We start from the raw sequence: 18644 nt of genomic DNA, 5'->3' as shown, positions 1-18644 counted from the left end.
AGACTAAAGCCAACACGTATTTATTAAATTGTATGAAATATGAATACGTTTGAAAGTACAGCATAGTACTAAACCCTCAAAAAGTCTGTGATATACCTGAGTTTATCATTTTTGAGAGTTTATAATTTTATTTATTAAACTCATAAATAAAGTGTGAAGAAGCCAGATCAAGACAGATGATAGAGCACATGCTGATGCATCCCTTACTCTCATCCTAATGCCTAATAATCATAGAAAAACTGTGTAAAGTGGGTATCAACAAAGATACTGGATCAAACTGAAGGGATCCCCTAAAGGAATTAGAAACTTTGAAAAATCCCTTCAACACAAGAGGCTGGTAGAATTCATTGAAGAAAGAGTCTATAATTTAATCATACACTGGAGAAGCAAGTCAGAAAATACAGAAGGGTCTCCAGGACTGCTCTAAGCCCAAAACTGATAGATGGTCTGAGCAGAATGGCAACTAACCAGGTGACTGCTTAAAAAATGCAAAAGGGATAGGCTCCTCTAAAATAATTAGGCAAGGATCAACAGAGATATCTGCCCCTAGGCAAGAGCGGTGAATGTCACAGCAGGTGATACCCAGGATGAAAAAAAAGGCCCCCTATCCGGAAAACTAGCTTTCTTCCATAATCAAGCTGTACACATCCCCTAAAATCACTGGGGTCAGACTGGGTCAACAAATATGCCGTTGGCACATTGGACATTAAGAATCTCAAACATGTCAGCAGCATCTAGAAAATTATTAGCAATGCAAATTTTCAGGCCCCACCCCAGAGCTATTGATCAGGAACTCCTGGGGAAGCAGAGCATTCTAAATATTCAGAAGCCCTCTAGATGATGCTTACACTAAAGCGTAACTACTTTAGTAGTTAACTTTACTAGAACTACTACTAGAGTAAATCAAAACAAAATACAAAAGCAGACTAGATATAGTTAATATTTTCATAGAGAAAGGAAAGGCTATCAAAATAAAATAATATAATGAACCAAGAAAAATGACTGGCAAAATTTTTATTTTTGAAATTTAAAAAATTAATAGAATATGTTATTAGCCTGTGTGCTATTAAACCTGTTAAACTTATTTAAAACACCAAAACAAAGTTGTTTCAACAACACAGAAGTTTTTTCTCTTTCACGTGGCAATTCAGGGATTAGCAAAGCAGTTTCGGGCTGGTGGGAAAACTCTGTCATATTCAACAAATGGCTTCCTACTTCTGTGTCCCAGACGGCTGGTCCACTTACCACCTTCCAACCAGTAAACAGAGGGAAAAGGAACAAAGAGCAGTTTTAGAACGATTGTCCCTCGTATCTCATTGTACAGATCTTAGTTATATGGCCTCACTGATACACAAGGGAGGTGATGAAATGTGGTCATCAGTGAGGCAGCCATGTGCTCAGATAAAGCTTTACTACAACAGAAGGGAAAAATGGGTATTGATAGAGTTTCTCGTAAGCTGATCTGCAGAATGTGCAGAAGCTAAAAAGTAATAAGTAGGCAAGAAAATTAGGTGAGAAAATTTTTTAGGACAGAGTCATAAAATTTAAATGAATGCATGAAAAATAAGAGACATGAAAGATAATCCAAGCCATGTAAAATGTTTCTTTCTTTTTTTTTTTTTCTTTTTTTTTTTTTAAGGCAGAGGCTCACTCTGTCGCCCAGGCTAGAGTGCAGCGGCACGATCTCAGCTCTCTGCAGCCTCTGCCTTCTGGGTTCAGGTGATTCTCATGCTGGGACCACAGGCACATGCCACTATGCCTGGCTAATTCTTACATTTTTACTAGAGACAGGGTTTCACCCTGTTGCCGAGCTTGGTCTCCAACTCCTGGCCTCAAGTGATCTGTCCATCTCAGCATCCCAAAGTAGTGGGATTACAAGTATGAGCCACCATGTCTGGCCTCATTCCAAAATATTTCTGAAATAAGTACCAGACAAAATGAGGAAAGTTGATTACAGAAATTCATCAAAACATAATAGAGGAATATTTCCCACAGCAAGACATGAACTCTCAGAAAGGGTCCATCACCAAGTCTCAAGCATATTAATATAAGATTACCAAATACCAAGGATAAAGTGAAAATCCTGACCGCTTCTAGAAAGAGGAAACAAAGAAAGGAGGGGGCAGGAAATGAAGAAAAGCTTAGTAAGGTTCTTGACTTATTCACGGAGAAGATATATAGCCTGATTAGATATGCACTTAGTATAAAAATTTAGTTCTGTTAAAAAATGTGTATGAGTAACTATCAGAGGCGTGCGTACCAGGGCAACTCCACCTTGAATAGGAGCTCGGTAAAATGAGTCTGAAAACTTATTGGGCCGCATTCCCAGACAGTTAAGGCATTGTAAGCCTTAGGATAGGAGGTCTGCACAAGATACAGGTCATAAAGACCTCACTGATAAAACAGATTGCAGTAAAGAAGCCGGCTAAATCCCATCAAAACCAAGATGGTGATGAGAATGATCACTGGTCATCCTCACTGCTACACTCCCACCAGCGCCAAGACATTTGTTTCCAAATGCCATGGGAACATCAGGAAGTTACTCTATATGGCATAAAAAGGAGAGGCATGAATAATCCACACCTTGTTTAGCATATTACCAAGAAATAACCATAAAAATGGGCAACCAGCAGCCCTCAGGTCTGCTCTGTCTATGGAGTAGACATTCTTTTGTTCCTTTACTTTCTTAATAAACTTGCTTTTACTCAGTGGACTTGCCCTGAATTAGTACTTGTGCCAGATCCAAGAACCCTCTCTTGGGTTCCGGATTGGGACCCTTTTCTGTAATATAACCACTAGAAAATAAAATACTTATTTCTGAACTGTGAAAGAACAAAAAAAAAGAAACATTTAATCAACAAAAAGAAAAGGCTAAAGAAATTAAATAAGAATAATTAGTAAATAAAACAAGATGAAATGGCAATAATGAGTCCAGAAATATCAGTAGTCAAACATATTATCTTTCTTGAAACAAGATTTAAAATAGTAAGCAGTGAATTCAAAACCTATTAAAAAATAAAATAAACATGACCCAAGTAGAAAGGAATCAAAGTTAAAAGAACTTATTAAATGGAAATGTACTAACTGTACAGGTTTTTAACAAATCCCTGTGTTTACAGGTCACACCTCACTTCTACCTCCCACAAAATAATCAATTCACCTTGCAAGACTATGGGGCAAATCTATTTGGTTCTTGATGCCATGCTTCTTGGCAGGCATTTAGATTTTCACTTCCTCTGCTCTAGTAAGTCAAGTTAACACTTCTCCATCTGCTTCAAAAAAAAAAAATACTGACATTTACTCTTCTCATGTATTCTTTGTCCTTGTATATTTATACTTTTAATATCATTTTTAAGAGTTTGGAAAATGACAAAAATTTCCATTTCCTTACCTAATACCCATTCTCCCTTACTTCCTCTTACTAAGAAGATCTGAATCTTTCTGAGGAGCAATATTATGCTACTTTAAAAATTCATTTAGCACACACTTTTGTAATAGGGATAGTCATATGACATAGTTCAAGCCAAAGAGATGCAAGGAGAAGTCACTGGGTGGGGCTCTCTGGGGAAATCCTTGAAGGTGGCATTCATGGAACATGCTGCCTTGACTTTTCCCTTCTTCTCACATGGAATGCAGACATGATGAAAATTAGTCAACCACTTTATCTTCATACAGTAACAAGCTCATAGTGAGTTTAATGGATCAGAAAGATGAAAGGAGTTTATGATCCTGATAACATCATAGAGTCTCCACCCATTCCCAGTATAGTAAGAAAGTAAAAATTAATTTAGACTGAGAAAGTAAAAAATCATGAGGCTGTAATAACAGGCACTAATAAGGTCAGCCACAAAATTAAGAAAAAACAGTATTTCTCTCAAGGACACTCTGCAACTATGAAATGTCTTAACCATCCTATTCTTTGAGTGACTACTATTTTCTTACTCACTGAGAACCTTTGTTCTCTAAATTCATAAACTATCAGAAACTTTGCTGTTTGAAATTAGATCAGTAAGAAATATTCCACTCTTGCCTAGAGGTTCTACATCATTTTGACAGAGAAAAGCAGCCTCAATTTACAACCCAGGCACTGAACTTCAGAGAACTTCAAAGAAACATTTTAACTTTGTTTTCAAGGGAACATGACCTTGATCCACTTCCCAGTCCAGACCTGATATTGACCCATTCATACATACCCGTGTTTTGCTTGAGACTATTAGGATATTGTTTCACTTAAATCCCCCCCAAACTTCACTCTTCCCCAAATTCTATAATAACTCCACATATTCCTTTATTTGGAGAAAATTAGTTTGGACTGAAATATCAGACTGGAGTAACTGGCACTGATAAAGCCTGCTACAAAGTTAGCCCCATGGTTCCCCTGGTATACTCTCTCCTTCAGGGCAATTAAGTCAACAGACTTAACTTTCTTTCACTGCAAGTTTGTCTCTAAAGGTCTTGGGCTGAATAGCCTAGCTCCAGATTTCTTGTCATTTGAAAAGCAAAATCTCTTAAAGTCACTGCTTTCAGGTCATTTTGACTCACAGTAAAATGATGGTAGGAGGTAGATCAAATAGGTTGAAAGTAAAAGAATCAAAAAGGATAGACCATGCAAAAAAAACAGAGTTGGAAGGGCTATGCTAATATTAGAGAAAATGGACTACTGTCCCTTTGGTTTCAATTAGTCTGGAACGTTCCCTTGGTGATTCTACTGTGACAAGAGTTAAGGCCAAGAGACAGCAGTGTTGAGAAGGATAATAATGGCCAAACGCAATACACAAAGACACAAAGCAGCTGGGTTTCTCTAAGAGAAAAGGAAGGATTAGGAGCATTTAGGATTTTGATTCTTTACATGGGGGAACACCAGAGATAAAGCCTGCTTCTGTTAGCAGTGAAACATGACCCATACTCATGAGCATTCTTTCTCAAGCAAATGCAGCTTGGAGAAACAGACACATTCAGAACAACTGGCTTATATATCAAATTTTTAGTATTCATCCACAATAAAGGTTATCTTACCGCCTTCAGTCTTTGAGCATGGTATTCTGCTGCTGAAAAATACTTTCCGGGTGTTACCAGTTTATCAGTCATATTTGATACATATACACCAATGTTAGTCATCTGTGTAGATGCTGTATTTGTAGTCTGTTGGAGCTTATTTTTCTCAAAAATTGTCTAAAAGAAAAACATTAAAAATTTAAATAAGGATCCCCTATATTACACACATTAGGGGGTTTTTCTACATATTTAATTTTCTTTATTAATTGCCATATAATTACTTAAGAGAAATTTGAGAGAGTCATACAGTACAACAGTTATTGAGTCTATAGCTTCAAAAATCTAAAGGAAAAAAATAATATATTACCTGTGTATCCCTACAAAATACACTGGATCTTTCAGGAATCTTTCTAGGTATGGTTTGTGTTCCAGCATTGTGATACTCTACTCCTGTTATTTTATGTCTGAATCCACCAAGAAATGGTTTGTGAAAGTCAGATTTGACAATCTCAACAGTTACCTCCTGGTATTGATCAATGCCTGAGAGATAAAACCAACAGGAATGAAAGTTCAACTAAGAAGGGACTCAAAAATACTTTCTCTAAAAGACATCAAATAACTAACCAGTTTGGACAGTGACAGTTATGATTTGACAGACATCAGTTAATCCAACTATTCTTTTGACTGGATACTGATCTGGATTTGCAGAAAAGATTTCCACTTGTGCAATTTCCTGTGGCTTAACTCCATGTTGTACTAGAGTCTCATTATTTTTAAGAATTTTTCCTAAAAAAAATGAAATAAAAAATTTTAAAGTTTTATGACAAAGAAATGGCTATTCATTGATTTTATTTTTTGTTTTGTAATTGACAAATAAAAATTGTATATTGCGTACAACATGTTTTGACTATATATACATTGTGAAGTGGCTAAATAAAGCCATTAAATTGTCCATTACCTCATATACTTACCATTTTGGGTAACACTTAATATCTATTTTCTTAGCAATTTTCAAATATGTAATAATTATTATTAATTATAGTCACCATTTCTAGAAATGGCTGATTATAGTCTCATTTTAAGGAGATGGAAAAGATCAAAGGTGCTCATAGGAACACATATCATTTAATTATTAAATATAGTATGAATAGTTTCTATTAATAGTTTCTACCTCTTGCTCTGATGTTAGTAAAGAAAACTCCATAATACAGTTTTCATGGCATTCTTGAGCAAGGATTCATCATTATAAATAATGCTACATTATAAATAACTCTAAATTCATTAGGAATATAAATATATAATAACCATGAAACTCCATAAACATTTAAAAAATAAAAACATTCTATGGTATGAGCAGAATAATATGCTAAACATTCACTCTATTAAAAAAAAAAACCTGCAAAGTGTTAAATGTAAGTACAGGACATACCCATATCAAGAGGAAGGATAATTATTTTAATATCCACCCTATCCCCCATATTAGTTTGTTCTCACATTGCTATAAAAAAACTACCTTAGACTGCATAATTTATAAAGAAAAGGCATTTAGGCCATGTATGGTAGTTCATACCTGTAATACCAGCACTTTGGGAGGCAGAGATGAGCAGATCACTGTGGCCAAGAGTTCATAACCAGCCTGGCCAACATGGTGAAACTCCATCTCTGCTAAAAATACAAAACTGAGCCAGGCCAAGGTGGCACATGCCTGTAATCCTAGCTACTCAGAAGGCTGAGGCAAGAGAGAATTACTTAAATCAGGGAGGAAGAGGTTGCAGTGAGCCAAAATCACACCACTGAACTCAAGCTTGAGTAACAGAGCAAGTCTCTGTCTCAAAAAAATGAATAAAAAGAGGTTCAATTGGCTCACCATTCCACAAACTGTATAGGAAGCATGGCTGGGGAGGCCTTAGGAAAATGTGGCAGAAGGTGAAGAGGAATGAGGAACATCTTACATAGCTGGAGGAGGAGAAAGAGTATGAAGGAGGTGGTGCTATATACTTTTAAACAATCAGATCTTATGAGAACTCGCTATCGAGAAGAGAGCAAGGGGAAAATCCATCCCTACGATCCAATCACCTCCCATAGACCCCCTCCTCCAACACTGGGGATTACAATTCAACATGAGATTTGGGCAGGGACACAAATCCAAACTATATCATTCTGCCCCAGCCCCTCGCAAATCTCATGTCCTTCTCACATTGCAAAATACAATCATCTCTTCTCAACAGTCTCCCAAGTCTTAACTCATTTCAGCATTAACTCAAAAGTTCACAGACCAAAGTCTCATCAGAGGCAAGGCAAGTCCCTTCCACCTATGAGCCTATAAAATGAAAAAGAAGTTAGTTACTTCCAAGATACAATGGGGGCATAGGTGCTGGGTAAACATACCCATTCCAAAATGGAGAAATCAGCCAAAACAAAGGGGCTACAGGTCCCATACAAGTTCAAAACCCAGCAGGGCAATTATTGAATCTTAGAGCTCCAAATAATCTCCTTTGATTCCATGTCTCACATCCAGGCCACACTGATGCAAGGGGTGGGCTCACAAGGCCTTGGGAAGCTCTGCATCTGTGGCTCTGCCAGGCTCAGGTCAAATGGCTGCTCTCAAGAGCTGGCACTGAGTCCCTGCGGCTTTGCCAGGTGCACAGTACAAGCTGCTAATGGATCTACCATTCTGGAGTCTGGAAGATGGTGGCTCTCTTCTCATAACCCCACTGGGCAGTGCCACAGTGAGGACTCTGTGTGGGGGATCCAATCGTATATTTCCCCTCTGCACTGCCCTAGTAGAGGTCCTCTGTGAGGGCTCTGCTCCTGAAGCCAACTTCTGCCTGGACATCCAGACATTTCCATACATCCTCTGAAAACCAGGCTGGGGCTCCCAAGCCTCAACTCTTACCCTCTGTGTACCCATAGGCTTAATACCACATGGAAGCCACCAAGGCTTATGGTTTCCACCCTCTGGAGCAACAGCCTAAGACATATCTGGGATATGCCTTTTAGCCACAGCAGAAACGAGTGGCTGGGACATAGACAGAAGTGTCCTGAATGGTCCTGGGCCTGGCCCACAAAACCACTTTTCCCTCCTAACCCTCTAGGCCTGTGACAAAAAAGACTGCCATGAAGGTCTCTGAAATGGCTTTGAGGCATTTTCCCCATTGTCTTGGCCACTAACATTGGCTCCTCTTTACTTATGCAAATTTTACAGCCTGCTTTAATTCCTCCCTTGAAATAGGGTTTTTCTTTTCTGCCACATGGTCAGGCTACACATTTTCTAAACTTTTATGCTCAGCTTCCCTTTTAAATGTAAGTCCCAGTTTCAGATCATCTCTTTGCTCATACATATGATCATAAACTGTTATAACCAGCTAGGCCACATTTTGAAACACTGTTGCTTAGAAATTTCTCCCACCAGATACCCTAAATCATCACTTTGAAATTCAAAGTTCCTCAGATCCCTAGAGCAAGGATACAATGCTGCCAGTCTCTTTGCTAAAGCATAGCACATGTGTCCTTTACTCTGGTTCTCAATGAGTTCTTCATTTCCATCTAGACTACCGCAGTCTGGACTCCATTGTCCATATCACTATCAGCATTTTGGTCACAACAATTAACAAGTCTCTACTAAGTTCCAAACTTTCCCTCATCTTCCTGTCTTCTTCCAAGGCCTCCAAACTGTTCCAACTTCTGCCCATTACCCAGTTCCAAAGCTGCTTCCATATATTCAGATATATTTAGAGCAATGCCCAACTTCTCAGTATCAACTTTCTGTATTAGTCTGTTCTCACATTGCTATAAAGAACTACTTAAGACTAGGTACTTTATGAAGAAAAGAGGTTTAACTGGCTCAAAGTTCTATGGGTTGTAAGAAAGCATGGTTGCGGAGGCCTCAGGAAACACAATCACAGCAAAAGGTGAAGAAGAAGGAGGCACAGCTTACACGGCTGGAAAATGGGGAAGAGAGCAAAGGAGGAGGTGCTAAACACCTTTCCACTATTACAAAGAACAGCAAGGGGGAAATCTGCCCCCATGATCCAGTCACCTCACACAAGATGGAATACAATTGGGGAATACAATTCAACACTGGGGAAGGCAATTCAACATGAGATTTGCATGGGGACACAAATCCAAACCGTATCACCTCCAGCACAGAGAAGCATATATGCAGAATCACTTACGTTCTCTCTTTTCATACCCAGAAACTCACGTAAATTAATTCATGCCATGATGAAGGTAAGCCTCAGTTTTGTGCTAGAAAAAGTGTACATTGCTTAATTTTTATGATGCTATTGTTTTAACTTCTACTCACTCCTCCTCGATCTGCCCCTTCACTAGTGTACTCAGTAAACTGACTAATTTTCTTTCTCTATTTTAAGGCATACAAAAAAGTAATTATGTGACTGACTGCTGTTTTGTGTCATGGAAACTTTATTGATGGACTCTATATTAATCTTCAAATTTATGGCCCTTCTAAATTGCAGTTAGGAATGTGAACACAGCAAAAGCTTTACTCATTCAAATATATCAGACACCACTACAGTCTCCAACTTACAGTGATAATGGTTCAACTTAAAATTTTATGGCTTTATAATGATGCAAAAGCCACACACATTTAGTAGAAACTATGCTTTAAGTAACTGTACAATCATTCCGTTTTTCATTTTCAGTGCATTATGCAATAAATTATGTGAGATATTCAACACTTAAAAAATAGTCCTTATATTAAATAATTTTGCCCAATCATAGGCTAATGTAACTGTTCTGAGTATATTTAAGGTAGGTTAGGCTTACTAAATGCATTTTTTACATATGATGCTTTCAATTTATGATGGGTTTACTGAGACATGACTCAATAATAAGATGAGGAACATCTGTAGTCTATTTTGGCTATGTTCAAGAAAGCACATTCTAAGATCTCTGAGTTTCTATTTCACACCCTAAATTCTTCAGTTAAAAAATTAACATTTGGGCCAGCTGTGAGTCTCACGCCTGTAATCCCAGCACTTTGGGAGGCCAAGGCGGGCAGATCACAAGGTCAGGAGTTTGAGACCAGCCTGGCCAATAAAATGAAACCTTGTCTCTATCAAAAATACAAAAATTAGCCGGGCATGGTGGCACATGCCTGTAGTCCCAGCTACTCAGGAGGCTGAGGCAGGAGAATCACTTGAACCTGGGAGGCGGAGGTTACAGCGAGCCAAGATCACGCCACTGACTCCAGGCTAGGTGACAGAGCGAGACTCCATCTCAAAAAACATTAACATGAATGTTATATGGACCTTATGATAGGTTGAATAATGGCCCCAAGTATGTCTACATCCTAATCTCTAGGGCCTATGAATATGGAAAAAGTGGCTTTGCAGATTTGATTGAGAATTCTGAGCTGGAAAGATTTTCCTGGATTATCTGGCTGGGCCTTAAATGTAATCACAAGTCCCCTTATAAGAGGAAGGAAGAGGAAAATTGAATGACAGAGGAGAAGGCCATATGACAGAAGCAGAGAGAGATCTGAAGATGCTCCAGCTCTGGCTTTTAAAATGGAGGAAGGAGCTAATAAGCCAAGAAAAACAAGGAATGCAGCTCTAGAAGCTGGAAGGGCAAGGAAGCAGATTCTCTTTCAGAGCCCCCAGAGGGACAACAGCCCTGCAGACACCTTGATTTTATCTCAATGAAATTAATTTTGGATTTTTTTGCCTCCAGAACCATAAGCAAAATATATGTGGTGCTCTAAGCCACTAAGTTTGTGACTGTTAGAACAGCCACAGGAAAGCAATACAGGTTCCCAGAGCCCTGTTCATTTCTATACTTATTTCTGTAATGGGCTTACTCCCACCAAACTGGAGCTCAAGTTCCAGTACTAGCAAAAAGCACTTTAGAGGATGGCTGCCATAGAAGCAAGCTCTTTTGTAATTGCTGCTGGCATAAGCCTGTTACCCAGTGGTGATGCCTGGTACTTAAAGAAGAAAGGTCATGAAGTACAAAGAACAGAGAAATCCTTAAGTACCATTAGCTGGTTACTACAACCTCAAAGTACTCTCTCATCCAATTTTCAACTTCACCTTATAGTTAATGCCCAGCAGTTTCAAATTCCCTCTGGAGTCATACCTACATTTATGTTCAGACTCTGCCACTTACCAGTGTTGTGACTTTGCACAAGTTTCTTGAGTTTCAGCTTCCTTCTCCCAAAATAAAAGTTACTAGTAATTCCTACATCAAAAGGCTGTTGTGTGGATTAAATTATAACGTAGGCAAAACATTTTTGGAAGTACTAGCACACAGTATGTGCTCAATAAATTCATCACCAACACCAACAGTATGGTCATAATCATTACTACTAACAATTATTTAAATTTTAGCTTTTGTGTATTGAATCAAGTTTTAACAATCACTTCTCTGAACACATGTACATCTTACTTTTGGAGTACATTTACTATAATAGATTTTTTTAAATAATTTGGAAATTAAATTGTTTTTCTCTGGAAACTTTTAGTGGCATCTTTATAAGTCAATATCAAAACTGTTTAAACTAAAATATTAGGATCTGTTCAGGCATATTCTATAGAAGCACATATTTAGGTCTGTTAGTCTGGTAAACTGTAACAGTTAATAAAGGCTATATCCTCATATGACATGAGATTAATATAACTTCAGTGGGCTGTTCAATGTCATCCACAAAATATAAATATACTTCTCATCATGGAAATGAGAATTGACCTTAATGCACAGAATACTTATAAATCCTTTCCAGTCCTGTTCCTGTTCTATACAATCTCTTTCACCAACCATTTTTTCAATCACATCTCCACCTGCTACCCATATATAATATACTTCCAGCCTCTCAACACTACTTACCGCTTCTCAAAACTTCCACATTTTCTCACCTCTTTGTGACTTGGCACAAGTGTTATCACTTTAATTAAATGAAACTTTCTAGAATCTACTAAGTTCCTTCCCTTGTTCCCACAGCTTTTTGTGCATATTTCCGTGGAAGCGTTTACACGTTATGAGGCAGCTACTGCATGCATCCTCTTCCTTACTAGTCTAAATAATTTCAAAACAGGAATCTTATTTCATGTTTCTCTATATCTTCATTTCTTAAGTATCTAGAATAAAGTCCTTACTAAATGTGTGTTGAATGAGTGAATGCATAACCACAATATAATATTCAATGAGTACCAAGATATTTAGTTTTTAAAATCAAAGATCTTGATTGTTTACACACTAAAATTAGAAGTCTTGATATGTTTTATTAGCCTCCAAACTTACCTGAGTATCTTATCTGTAGTATAGAATGTGGGATACCTAATAAGTGTGAAAAGTGGTCCTTGAGATGTTTAAGAATGGTATCAACCTTAAAAGGCATTACAATTTCCTGGCCCACTGGAATAAGTACAACTTTTACTGTAAATTAAAAGAGAAAAGAAAGAATTACAGTCAAATATGGTCAGCAAACGACAGTCCACAAAAAGATACAGAACTGTGTGTTAATAATTACATAAAATGCAAGTTGTTCTTGCTAGTGTTTCCCTGCTGCACCCCAATGATAACAGCATGTTTTTAATTTTCTATAAGGAAAAGTGACCAACATTTAGTTGCTTTGAAAAATCAATCCATAATCTCAGAAATTAGCTCTCATATTCAATACCTGGCAATGTATTGTTCAGATATAAGCATAGGAAACCTCTCATAAATATCAGGCATTTTTGCATAGTGAATTTAGGAAAGAGAGACTTGAGACACAGAGGGTGTCCTGGAAGTTAGAAATGCAATATAACTACTTTTCACAGAGAAGGACATTATATGGCCCAAGCCCCTCTAGAAAAGAGAGAATCAAGATACTTACGTATTAAAAAATTTAAAAAGTCATTATAAAATGATTACCTGTTCACTAACATAGGAGGGAAATACAGTAAGTAAAAAGTAATTAATATGAGTAAATTATTTTATTTTACATCTATATACTTCAAATTTTAATGGAGAAGATGTAAGAAGATAAAGTATAGAATGCAGACTACATACCAAAAAAGTTCTGTGTATTTCTAGATGCCTGAAATTACAGTTTTCATAAAGCTAAATAAGACATTTTTATCAACAGCATGGCAACCTTTAAGTAGACACTGGTAAAGCTAAGGTCCTCTGCGCTTGTTAAAATTTGTTTTCACGGTTCTCTTTCAACAAAGAGAATATTTTCACAGATGGTAAACTATAAGAAGGCTATTGTAATTGTCTTATTGGTGCAAAAAACTATAATAAATTTCAAAATTTTAATAGTAGTTACTTCTTAAGCTTTTGGAAGTAGAAATGTGTTAAAGGATTTGTGAAGCTCAGGAGGAACAGAACCAAGAAAACAATTTTTTTTTTAAATCACCCTGTGTTTGTTATAAGTTACAATATCAGGGAATGACAGAAATACCCAAAAATGAAACTTAAATTTACATTAAATACTAAAATTGAAAGATAGCTGCTTCAGTCAGGTATAATTAGGCTTAGTTTTCTCTCCCTTCTTTTCATTCTTTACTTATATGGACACATTACACAAGGGTTAACTACTCCACTAGATTCAAAAGCTACATTTTACCAGCCAAACCAAGCTACTGTTATTGTTGTTGTTAAATCATAGTTCATGTTCTCCATTCTGTAGGCAGAAACACTCTCAAAACTCATGTACAAGGAGGAAAAGGAGCAGTCAGTTAAAGTAAGTAGAATGGTTCTCTGTGTAACCACATCATTGCTGCTGCCACTCTGCTGTTATTAAGAATGTAATAAAAACTACTATATGCCATCAACATTATTTTATGTCTTTAAAATTAACCTACAATGAAAAATCATGATTTTTCTAAAGTAGAATATAACTTAACACTAAAAAGAATATAGAAATACATAAAAGCAACATCATGTATAAAATGAGCGACCACTGGATACGAAACTAGAAAATCTGTTGTCAAGTTCCCATCTACCTCTTGCTATTTAGGTACAACGATTAATTCCAAATTGGCACGCAAAATAATTCCCATTTTAGTCAACAATTTCTCCATCATTTTCCAAGGTCCCTAAACATTTTTAAAACCCACTTTCCGGCCGGGCGCGGTGGCTCAAGCCTGTAATCCCAGCACTTTGGGAGGCCGAGGCGGGTGGATCACAAGGTCAAGAGATCGAGACCATCCTGGTCAACATGGTGAAACCCCGTCTCTACTAAAAATACAAAAAAAAATAGCTGGGCATGGTGGTGCGTGCCTGTAATCCCAGCTACTCAGGAGGCTGAGGCAGGAGAATTGCCTGAACCCAGGAGGCGGAGGTTGCGGTGAGCCAAGATCGCGCCATTGCACTCCAGCCTGGGTAACAAGAGCGAAACTCCGTCTCAAAAAAAAAAAAAAAAAAACCCACTTTCCTTGAAAAAAGTAAATAAATATCAATTTTTAACTTTAATGTTGGTCATTCATTGATGAAAAATAGATACTGCAGAATAGAGAGACTTTTATAAATAGTTAAGATAGTCAAGCAATGTAACTCTGGGAGTTTGGTGGATAAGGGAAAGGAATATAAAATATAAAACAAATCTTCAAGCAAAAATAAGCCAACAAGGAAAAGTAATCATTCTTCAAAACAAAAAAATGAAATAGCCTATCTTCCTTAGGTAATACCTGTTGCTAGAGAATCTTCCTTTGATTCTTGTAAAGACTCCTTTACAGCCTTTATTTTATCCAGAAATGCCAAACTATTATCATTTGGACTCTGCATTGCAAATTGCCTTTCATGATGTAGTGGAGTATATGAAACTTGTATTGGTGATACAACCTCTTCCATGAGTTGTTCGTTGTCTGGTTCCACACTTGAAAAGCTTTGGGCACTCTGCTCCTCAACGTGCATTGCACGGCTCTCATTGAATTGTTCTAGTCCAGATTCATGCTCTTCAGTTTGATCTGACTCTTGAGGCTCTTCTGGGGGAACTGGAACAGTGACGGTGTCAAAAGCATCATCAGTTTCTTCTGTTGAATCATCTATATTCTGAGCTTCATATTTATCCTCCTGACTAGACATTTTCCTGAATTAAGAAAAATAAACACGTTTACTACATAAAGTTTCTACACCAAAAATCAAATTTTTTGCTAGCATAGAGTAATATTCATAATATTCAAGTAAAATATTGCTCATTTAAAAATGTTTATTATCTCAGTAATGGCATCAGATTTTTTTTAAAAAAAAGCTTAAAAGAATAAATTTGACAGCAATACTCTGCAAATATATGGAAAAATATTTTAAAATCTCTTGTCATTTCTTCCTTATTTAATGAAGAATGCCTTGTGAAAAGACTTTTTGAATTATCTTTTTTTCTGAATACAAAACTGATTAAATGGATGCTTCTAGGATTACAAATGATTAGAAGCTCCAAGGAACCAGCCAGCTCTATAGCAAAGTGAACCCTGAATAGAATACACTTTTTGTAGTAACTCCGCTCTTATAAATTGTAGCAGAGGTGTGCAGTGACCTCTGCTCCCCCAAATATACCTATTACAACTGATATAGGTTAAGCTTGGAGCTGACTAGACCTACAGCTATGGCAACCAAGAACCTGGGTTTGGAGGACAAGACAACAGCATCTAAAAGCTTGGGCCAGGATAGTCCAGGGCATCCCAGAGCCAGGCTGCAGATGCAGGAGCTAAATCACAGAAGCAAATGGCCAATATAGCAGGGAGCCCATCTATAGAAGCCAGGAAGAGAAGATAGGGAAGATAGCCCCAAGATAAGATTTCTATGGCAAAGGCAAGGGCAAAATGACACCTTGAAACAGTAGTGAGGTGGAAAAGCTCTCTCTGGGCTTCTACTTTGAGCACAAATCTTTATGGAGAAAATAAATTCACCCATAGCCAGTGGAATTGTCTGGCTACTAGATTATACATTTTTTAAAATGGAAACATCTGCAATAAAAATATATAATTGTTGATGTCAGTGAATAAGCTGTATAAAATTAGAGAGAGTTGAAGAAAGAATTAGTAAACTGGAAGATAAATAAAATGATTTTATATACAATGATGCAAAGAGATAGAATATAAAAAAATATGAGACTAAAAGCAGGGAAAAGAAAGCCCCACATATTTTTGCTAAGCATATATTTTGTTGTGATTTTGTACTATATAACCAAAAAACAACAAAGAAGATGCATCAGAGACTACATGAGGTCTTTGCAGTCTAAAAATGACCTGTGAAAAGTCATTTTCATAAAGTGTTTGCCAGCTTCTAAACTAACATATGTTAAAATGGAGTCCCAAAAGCAAATAATAGAAAGATAGAGGAGAAAAAAATATTTGTTATGTATTATTTATTCTTTTTGAGACAGAGTCTTGCTCTGTCACCCAGGCTGGAGTGCAGTGGTCCAGTCTCAGCTCACTGCAACCTCCGCCTCCCAGTTTCAAGTGATACTCCTGCCTTAGCCTCCTGAGTAACTGGGACTACAGGCATGTGCCACCACACCCAGCTTATTTTTGTATTTTTAGTAGAGGCAGGGTTTTACCATGTTGGCCAGGCTTGTCTCAAAGTCCTAGCCTCAAGTGATTTGTCTGCCTCAGCCTCCCAAAGCGCTGGGATTACAGGTGTAAGTCATGATGCCCAGACAGGAAAAATATTTTAAAAGGTAATAGCTGAGAGATGTTCAAAACTGATAAAAGAATATGGATCCCCAGATCCAGGAAGCATAATATAAATATATACCAAACAGGTTAAATAAAAATAATTAGTAGCCATACACATTGTTATAAAATTACAGAGTATCAAAGACAAAGAAAACGTCCTGAAAGTACAGTGATAAAGAAAATATCTACTGTTTTGAATCATATTCATTTACTGACATTAACACAAAGAAGAGTAAAATCATTGCAGACTTATCAGAAAAATAGGAGCCAATGTAACAACAGGCTAACTGAAAGAAGATAACTATCAACCTAGAATTGTGCACCTAGCAAAACTAGCTCTCGAGAAAGAAAACAGAAGCATTTACAAGTTAGTTACTACGTTACCACCAAAATATTTGCCCTAAAGGAACTTCTAAAGAAAATACTCAAAGGAGGAAAATGATTTCAAAGGATGTCTGAAGTGCCACTCGGAAAAGTAAATGTGTAAAACCATAAACACATGTGTAAATCCAAACAAATACTGTCAATACAAAATGATAGTAAATTGAAATATTAGACAGTAATATGTAATTGGGAAGGGAAAAACCAACCTGTCTCAAATCCTTATTCTGTTTTGTTTTGTTTTTTTATAGATTTTGGGAGTTCAAGTACAGTGCAGTTTTGTTACATTAATATATTGGATAGTGGCAAAGTCTGGGCTTTTATTGTGACTGTCACCCAAATGGTATAAATGGTACCCAGTGAGTAACTTCTCATCCCTCATGCCCTTCCCATGCTCCCATTCTTTCATGTCTCCAATGTCTATTATTCCACTCTCTATGTTCATAACTGTAGATGTTATTTCACTCCTACTTATAAGTGAGAACATACAGTATTTGATTTTCTGTTTCTGAGTTATTTCACGTAAAATAATGGCCTCCCATTCCAAGCGGGATATATTCTTAACCCTAGACTTTGTTACTTAAATATGCATAGTTAAATCTCAACTACAGCAATCAAAAAACAAAAACACAGTTTTAAATCCTAAAGCAAATAGGAGGTGGAAAAAGTGAAATGAGAAAAAGGTGAACAATAGCTCAATTTTTAAAAAGGTCAAGAAACTTTTTTGGGCTCTCACCCGCACGCACACACACACACACATACACACAAACAAACAAACAAAACTTCATTTTGATGATTTTATCCTATAACAGAGCTTAGTGATCTGATTAGAAAGAGAGTATCAAAATGAAGGGCTAACTCCTGGCAACATACTCATCTACCTTCTTTGGAGAGTCTGAGGTAATGCTTTTGTTTCTAACTGAGGAGTCATCCTCACCCCAAACTGGCCAAAATGGTATCTTCTAAAAACAGCAATAGCAACAAAATCAAGAACTTCTGCTCTTCAGAAAACACAACTGGGAGAATAAAAAGACAAATCATAGACTGGAAGGTACTTTTCACAAAATGCATATCTGTTAAAGGACTTATACCCAGACTATATAGAGAATAATAAGAAAAAATGATATTTTAAAAGGGTAAATGATTTAAACAGACACTTCAGCAAAGAATACATATAGAAGGCAATGAAGCAAGGCCAGGCTGAGGTTGAGGCAAGAGAAGTGCCTGCACTGCTCTACACTTGTACTCGTGCCTGAAAATGAATGCCTCCTAGAATTTAGGGCCTAGGTGCATCATTTGCTTCACCCCTGTCTCAGTCCTGAGAACAAACACATAAAAAGAAGCTCAATATCATTAGTCATTATAAAAATGGAACTTCAAATCACAATGAGATAGTACTATCTACCTATTAGAATAATTAAAATAATATGATTAAAGCTCTCTAATAGCAAGTGCTAGTGAGTAAGTATAAAGGCAAGTGGTACACACAACAACATGGATGAAACCCAAATCATGCTCAAATTATGAAGAAGCCAACTCTACTAAGGCTGTGTACTATTGACTCTATATGATGAATCCTAGGGTTAGAAGATACACCAAAGCCTCAGGGCAAAGATGAGTTGACTACAGAAGGAAGTGGGGATTTTT

At 37.0% G+C, this 18644-nt stretch overlaps 1 protein-coding gene across 5 annotated transcripts in view; it reads right to left on the bottom strand.

Moving 5' to 3' along the window:
• The window catches only part of IQUB (IQ motif and ubiquitin domain containing), a 60963-nt gene that overhangs the window by 31621 nt on the left and 10698 nt on the right, over positions 1-18644 (bottom strand). For 3 of the 5 annotated variants that reach the window (XR_012512038.1, XM_003921034.3, XM_010343553.3), the window contains exons 2-6: positions 14631-15031; positions 12256-12390; positions 5620-5781; positions 5363-5535; positions 5017-5172 (exon numbers count right to left, since the gene is read on the bottom strand). Coding sequence is in view for 4 of the 5 variants with exons in the window: in XM_003921034.3 (XP_003921083.1) it covers positions 5017-5172; positions 5363-5535; positions 5620-5781; positions 12256-12390; positions 14631-15027 (1023 nt within the window). In the remaining variant the exon portion in view is untranslated. Of the gene's footprint in view, positions 1-5016; positions 5173-5362; positions 5536-5619; positions 5782-12255; positions 12391-14630; positions 15035-18644 lie in introns of those variants that run through there. The other 2 variants (XM_074379136.1, XM_010343560.3) reach the window with 2 other exon arrangements.

Source organism: Saimiri boliviensis, chromosome 10, assembly GCF_048565385.1.
Source record: "Saimiri boliviensis isolate mSaiBol1 chromosome 10, mSaiBol1.pri, whole genome shotgun sequence".
NCBI classification, from domain to species: Eukaryota; Metazoa; Chordata; class Mammalia; order Primates; family Cebidae; genus Saimiri; species Saimiri boliviensis.
Note: the sequence above shows the minus strand (reverse complement) of the source record. Positions and strands in the feature narration are given on the sequence as shown.